Below are 7,291 nucleotides of genomic sequence, written 5' to 3'. Positions count from 1 at the left end.
AGGGCATACACATGTACGGCCTACGACATCCTCAACACTGTGATATGGGACCCACCAGAGCCTGCATTGAGAACAAGGTTCTTCAGATGGGACTCGGCGGAGCGACACACCATCTCGCGCGTGTGCCTACGCACGCATCAGAAGGCGACATCACCAAAAGAGCTCCGATGAATAGTAGGCCCCACTCTCATCCATTGTAACCAACCTCACTCCATACAAGCCTCCTCCTTGAACTATAAAAGGGGGACGACAAAATAGGAACATGGGGCAAAATTAGGCTAAACTATGCTCTTCTCTCACTCACTCTCTCACCTACACACCTTGTAACACGTTTTAGGCCCACCGGCCCCTTAGAGGAATACAAGATCAACACTACACTGAACGTAGAGCACTTGGCTGAATCAATATAAACCCTCTCGAGTCACTCGACTCACCATTCAGAGTTTATCCGTGCTAACCTCCTCTGTCGAATCATAAATTATACTGTGTCCCCGGTTTCCGGAACCACGACACTACCCTACAAAAAAAATAATTTATATAGGGGAGGGGCATGCCACCTCTCCCTCTAGTGGTACCACTAGGTCATCTCTAGAACCCTATGCGAAGAAAGTTTAATTTTCTATAATTAAATCTATGTTGTCCATTGTTAGGAGACAATCACCATTTTACATTTTTTGTTCATGAATATAGTTTTAAGATTTTAAATATTTTTAAATGTGAAATTGAAAAAGGTTGTGAGATCTTGGTAAAAACGGATCCGTTAAAAGTAAGATCTCAGTCATGTTTACACGACCACACCTAAGACTGGTTTGATGACCATGGAAATAAGAGAGAAATTCTTTTCATATTTAAAATTAAATAGTAAGAAGATTTTTCTTCTTCTTTTCTTTGGTCACTAAATTAGCACCTAATGTTATTTTAGAGAGTGTTTGTTTTTTAATAAAGTTTAATTCATATCGTACGAGTATTAAATAGGCACCGCGTAAGTATGCAGTATGCTGAAATAGTCTGCGGACCTGCGGTGGCCCGTGTATCCATCCGGGCCCGCACGTGGGCCGAATCCTATAAGAACAAAGGGTTCCACCTCCACCAGCGCCCCTCCTAGTCTTCCACTCTTCCTCCCCTTCTCTCCGGCTCCCCCGAGGCCCCCGACAGCGAACTCGGGACTCGCCAACCGAGAAGGAAGAACTAGTCGCGAGGTGAAGAGGAGAACCTGAGGTGGTCCCGAATCAGAGACGGAAGAAGGTGGGTTCAGGAGCAAGCCAGCCTGCCGCCGCCATGAGGCGCACCTCGAAGAAATCGTCGTCGTCTACGGCGACCGCCAGCGCTGGTAACGCCCCACCCCTGGATCCCTCCCTCCTTCCCCTAGTTCCTTGATCGGCTCGCTAGTTCCGCGGATGGGTTTCTGTTTTCCCGATTGGATGCGGGTTTCCTCTGGAAGATCCAATCTCGAGGCTGCGCTGTGCTGGAGCGCACTCGATAGTACGGTTTTTCGATCGTCAAATTCGGTATGTGGGAGCTATGAATCGTCCATCTCGAGATTGGGAGGGTGTGGTGGTAGATTCAGGCTATTATTTTGGCGATTTGGCGTTGTGGTGGTTGTAAAAGGGTTCTTGAATCTTGGGCTGAATTTGATGTGGAATTCGCCTTGGATTCCTTCTATCTGATGGTAACAGATGTGTCTTCGTTGTAAAAGGATGCAATCTGCAGGTCTATTCTTTGCCAATCTATGTGAATTTATTTGCATGTAAAGATAAAGAGCAAAAACTCGCACTAATGACTCAATTTACTGCGTTTCTTGTGATTTCTAGACTATGAGAACCTTAGATTGCGGTTTTAGGTGTGAACTGTATGCTTTCCCCTCAAATTAAGGAAGTATTTGTTAGTTGTTATCACTGTGTTGGCCATATAACCCCTTTTAGTTAAGAGCATCTCCAACAACGTGACCTATAGAAATGCCCTATAATTTAAAAATAAGTATATTTTATAGACTTTAGGGCACCAACAAAACATCCCGTTCCAACGGTAAAGCCTCAAATCTAGATTATAAGGCAGCACACTACGGTGTAGTATATTTGAGGCACTTGAGAGTGTGCCCTATAATTTTTTAACCAAATTTTATAAAATGAGGAACTGTTGGAGTAGTTTTTTCTACGTAGAGCCTCATATTTCAATTTGAAGCACTAATTTAAGGCATTGTTGGAGATGTTACTAGGTTGATAACTGCAGGAAGTTAAATTTCATGATTGAATCTTTCTTCGGTAATTTTGTGTGATGGTAAGGAACTACAAGAATGGCTTTCTTTTCATAATTAAGATGATTAACCTAATTTGTATGTGATTGCAATTAACACTAGCTTGACATTGTGCTCTTCTTCTTTTGCTTTCTCACTTAACCCAGATCCTCTTATGCTGGCTCATCTCCCAATTGACCTGTTTGCCTTTTCTCTTTGTGCATGGGCATTTAATTAGCTCTCATGATTTCACACGGTACTTTCTAATATTCAATTACACTGCATGAATCCTTGAATTTGAGAAGCTTAATCAAGTTCTTATCATGTAAATACAAGTTCGTTAATTAATTCCAAATAATCTACCCATCAGCTGATCTTGTGCTTGGTTAGTTTTAGCTTTCATTTTTACTACATCTACCCATCGTAGGGCAGGCCTGGTGTAGTGACAAGAGCTGTCTCACTGAATCACCAGTTCGCGGGTTCTCTCCCCATTTGAGTGGAGAAGGCTTGCCTCGGTTTATCCTTCCCCGGACCCCATTCTTGTGGGAGCCTCCAGCACTGGGTCTCCTTTTTTTAACCATCTCAGTATATTGTTCATCAAATGCATTGGAGTGGGGGATCCTGTGATCTCTGTTTTAGGGTATAAATATATGAATGAATACTAAACAAACAACTATATTTAGGTGTGGAACAAGTAAATGAAAAACAAAACAGAAAAAGAAAAGGAGTCAGTACAAACCTGACCAGCAGGAAAGCACAACGTGGTGAGCTTCACTGATTCCTTTTCTTCATCAATTAATTGTAAAATTGCTTGTTTTTTTTCTATCTTGGTGTGCTAAGAGTGTGCATGATTATATTTCTAGTTTTCTACATGCATGGATTTGTGTCTCCCTACAAAACATGGTCATTGTCGTGTTCAACTACCAGTGTTCTTAGGCTAACCTTAAGCCTTTACAGAGTGCTATGATGTCTTCTGTATAAATTGACCCCACAAATACACAATGTGCACATGACGGGAACAATGTTTGTCTTGTTCTATTGTTTGCAAAATGGATGAGTGGGCCTCATACGGTATTTGAAATTTTGGAATATATCAAGCTGTTACTTTCTATAATTTCTGTTTCTTTCCTGAGCTATCATCTAGAAACTGGAATTATCTAACGTAAACATGTAATTACTGTCATCAACTTAATTTTTGCATCTATACATATGTTTTATATTTATCTGTTTGTGAACATTTTCACCATTATTTCCAGGCCCTACTAAAGCAGTTTCCAAGGAAGTAGAACGGATTGATCAATTTTTCTATACTTACGCTGATAACTCATCTGGCATGATTGAGTAAGCTTTTGTCCAGTGATTCTCAATGCTTTGCCACTTTATGTTTGCTGCTCATGAAAATCCTCTTTGTACCTTATGGGTGGTGTGTGGACAATTTTTTTTGTTTGTTTGTTAACGAGCTTAGCTAATAGCTCCAATTTTGTTGTGAACCATATTACCATATCGTTCCCAACTGAACATGAATGCTTACACTACTGCAGACTTTGATGAAATGGTTTTTTTTGTAATGTAACATGACATCAAATTTGTCAAATGAAGACAAATTTTGCATATTTGTTCACAGTTATAAATCAAACCCAACAGAGAAGCTTTCAATATGTACTAAGTTGCCAATTAAGGGCAGTACCCTGTTGGTCAGTTAATTATTGGCTTTGATGTTCTAGCTGGTACTAATTTTTGTTTTCATATGATAATTTTATAATAAGATCCGTCATGCCAACCAGTTGGTGGTGGTGTCTACCAAAGTAGCATATAGTGATTGTCTTATGTGAGGTCATTTATATAGCCATCTATGTCCTTAATAGATATCACAAGATTTACTTGTGGGCTTTTTGACAAACAATTAGATATGGTGTTTTTTCAAGTCGTATATGCTATCTGAGTATCTGACCTTTTCCTGCCCCCCTTCATTGCTCGTTTTCATGCAACTGCCTGCCCTTAAAGTTGCATGCAGTATAGAACTTGGAGAGGCAGAGGCATGTCAATTATACTAATACAACGTTACTGACCATGTTTTCCTCTTGCTGGAACAGCCCAGAAGGCATTGAAACACTCTGTTCTCACCTTGAAGTTCCCCACACTGATGTTAGGATTCTAATGTTAGCATGGTATGTCATCTGTTCTCTAAAATGTCCAATTTTGTTTATTTCTTTCACAAATATCTAATAAATCATATTTACAGGAAAATGGGCTGTGATAAGCAAGGTTATTTTACCTTGGTATGCATTACATACTGCTATTCAAGTGTTCAATGAAGAACCTGCTTTAGTTCTAATAGTAAAAATTTGTTCTATGCTTTCAAGTGTTGACTAATACATGTTTTTATGTTATCAGGATGAATGGAGAACTGGCTTGAAAGCTCTTCGAGCTGACAGTATTAGTAAACTGAAGAAAGCATTTCCAGAACTGGTCCAAGAGGTGATTCTGTCTCCCCAAATATTATCTTATGTTCAAGTGAGCCATGCATATCAGAGATTTAATTTATGGAGTGAAGAACTTCCATCTAACAGATATATCATGATATATTGCCACCTTGTGACTGTAATGGACAATGAGCTATCATTAATTGTTGATATTTTTTTGTTGAAGTGTAACCTTGCTGACCACTTCATGTGTTTATAAATCCAGGTTACAAGGCCATCCAATTTCCAGGATTTCTACATATATGCATTTCGTTATTGCCTCACAGGTATGGTTGGTTTCTATTGTAAATTATAACGCTCCAAAGCAAAGTGATTAAGATGACTGCTATTTCTGTGAATTTTCACAATGATTATCTTTCCTCAGAGGATAAGAAGAAATGTATAGAAATACCAGTTGCTTGTGAGTTGCTGAATCTAGTATTAGGCTTGCAGTTCCGCCCTCAGGTTGACAAGCTTAATAATTACCTCATGGTAATGGATTATACTTTTCTTCTGTGATTTTGTTCATGCTTTCTTCATTGAGGCTCGGTGCTTAATTGACATGCTATATTTGAAATGTGTTTCAGTACCAAAATGACTACAAGGTGATAACAATGGACCAGTGGATGGGATTTATTCGTTTCTGTAATGAGGTCACGTTTTGAACATTACCTATTTTTGCAGCATTTCATTTGTTTAAAATTTAAAAGAATAGCTCAACCTTGGAAACCACTTTGTAATGTTAGTATTCTTTTTATGCTGTCGTTGACACTTGGCATTTGCCTTTTCTAATGCAGATAAACTTCCCATCGCTTGACAATTATGATTCAGACCTTGCCTGGCCTTTGATTCTAGACAATTTTGTTGAGTGGCTACGAGAAAATAAAAGCTAGATATTCTATTCCTGTGGTGAAGTTGTCATCCAAAATGTAATTTTCAAGAATGTAGGTGACTATATCATTGTTTGCGTTTGTAAGACATCAATTTTGGACCACCCACATGTATATACTTCGGCAGTAGTGCAAACTCACTGATAACTCCCTTACCGAATTTTGTGTTTAGTAGCAGTTTTGGGCAGCCACGTTCTATTCCATTTAGGCCTTGTTCTAATATTCTAATTCCATATAGATTGAAGTGTGTTGGAATAGATTGGGATAGATTAGAGATGTCAATGGGGATCTGATATTCGCTAATGGGGATCTGATATTCGCTAAGCTCTGGGGAATTTCTCTATTAGGGCTAGTTTGGTAACCCAATTTTTCCAAAGGATTTTAATTTTCTCAAGAGAAAATAAACTAATTTTCTTTGGAAGACGAAAATCCCTTTAAGAAATGGGGTTCCTAAGCTAGCCCTTAGGGTTAAAGGTATGAGACAAATTATCTCTATGAATATAAATATAGGAGAAAATTCTCACCCATTGGGTAAGCGGGTGTGGGTTTTGAAAGCAAACATTCGAACCCGATTATCTATGGGTAATATTCATCTAGTAAAATTAGGTGTGTAGCCTAATAGCCAATAAACGTAATAACTAGCGTAACCTCTTCTAACCGTTTTAAGCACCCATTCACCCAACCTAGGCGCCAGTCGCCAGTCATCGGCCGTCCCTCCCACCATTCCATGTGTCCTTATGTGTTTTGTTGTTTTGCATGGTTAAACAATAGTGTATGTGTTAAATATTCTGTGTCCGTATGTGTTTTGTTGTTTTGTATGGTTAAACAACAGGAACAATTGGATCTATACCATTAAAAGATCCAAACTTTAGATATATACCATGGACCCCACATGTCATTGACTCATGTGGACCCACATGTAAGTGAGATAGTAATGGTATAGATCCAAAGTGGTGATCTTTTAATGGTATGGATCCAAATTTCCCTAAACAACAATGTATGTGTTAAATGTCATATAAAATATAATGTGGTAATGCTTTTCTTGTCGGGGATGGGGATCGATTGGGGATCCGATATCCGAATGAGAATGAGTATGGAATGAATCTTATATCCATAATGGGTATGAGTATTATGATGAATATAGTTTTATGGGGATGGATATATGGTGTCCAAACTTGATGGGGAATTGTCCATTAACATCTCTAAGATGATTTTCTATTGCAATGAATTTAAACCGACTCAATATCATTTAATTCACATGGATTAACTGTGAAACGGACAAGCCCTAACTGTTCTTGAGTTCTAGCATGATGATTACAAATGTCAACTAGTAAAACAATTGCTTAAATTTGCAAGCTTGCATACAACATACTATAAGCGGGGAATTTTCCTTTTCTTTCTATGTAGAGATTCTATATGCTCATTATGATTTGCTATGCTGTAGTTTCAGCACCCCGGAGGCATTAGAGGTGCAGATTCGACTTGTTTCCAATTGCTTCGGTAGAGGCTGCTCCAGAAATTATCATAAAGCCTTCTCGTGTCACCTTTTGATTTTGCACATCTTTAAAACTGAAAACGATCTGCATCTGTCTTGAAATTTTGCATCATCATGCTATATTTAATGTCCATCAATCAATATTGGTATATAGTATTTTAAGAGCTTGCATGTCGCAAATATTTCCATTCCTTATGTAAAAAAAGAAAGA

The 7,291-nt window shown here is 38.7% G+C and overlaps 1 protein-coding gene across 3 annotated transcripts; it reads left to right on the top strand.

Moving 5' to 3' along the window:
- Positions 1-1,000: 1,000 nt before the first annotated feature.
- Positions 1,001-5,776, top strand: LOC100282616 (DCN1-like protein 4). 3 transcript variants are annotated; one of them, NM_001155524.1, is made up of 10 exons: positions 1,100-1,330; positions 2,917-2,997; positions 3,490-3,574; positions 4,327-4,401; positions 4,476-4,512; positions 4,628-4,711; positions 4,922-4,982; positions 5,081-5,187; positions 5,283-5,348; positions 5,493-5,740. In NM_001155524.1, the coding sequence occupies exons 1-10, from the start codon at positions 1,279-1,281 to the stop codon at positions 5,586-5,588; spliced, it is 744 nt and encodes a 247-aa protein (NP_001148996.1). In that variant the 5' UTR covers positions 1,100-1,278; the 3' UTR covers positions 5,589-5,740. The 3 variants fall into 3 exon arrangements, with proteins under 3 accessions (XP_008677255.1, XP_008677254.1, NP_001148996.1); XM_008679033.4 differs by lacking the exon at positions 2,917-2,997 and having other exon boundaries at positions 1,001-1,330; positions 5,493-5,772; XM_008679032.3 differs by lacking the exon at positions 2,917-2,997 and having other exon boundaries at positions 1,093-1,330; positions 4,628-4,747; positions 5,493-5,776.
- Positions 5,777-7,291: the final 1,515 nt, after the last annotated feature.

This window comes from Zea mays, chromosome 4, assembly GCF_902167145.1.
Source record: "Zea mays cultivar B73 chromosome 4, Zm-B73-REFERENCE-NAM-5.0, whole genome shotgun sequence".
Taxonomy (NCBI): domain Eukaryota; kingdom Viridiplantae; phylum Streptophyta; class Magnoliopsida; order Poales; family Poaceae; genus Zea; species Zea mays.
Note: the sequence above shows the minus strand (reverse complement) of the source record. Positions and strands in the feature narration are given on the sequence as shown.

Coding starts and splice junctions, on each gene's coding strand:
- LOC100282616 (NM_001155524.1), top strand. CDS start 1,279: ATGAGGCGCACCTCGAAGAAATCGTCGTCGTCTACGGCGACCGCCAGC. Junction 4,983..5,080: donor ATTTCGTTATTGCCTCACAG/GTATGGTTGGTT, acceptor ATCTTTCCTCAG/AGGATAAGAAGAAATGTATA. Junction 5,188..5,282: donor AGCTTAATAATTACCTCATG/GTAATGGATTAT, acceptor AATGTGTTTCAG/TACCAAAATGACTACAAGGT.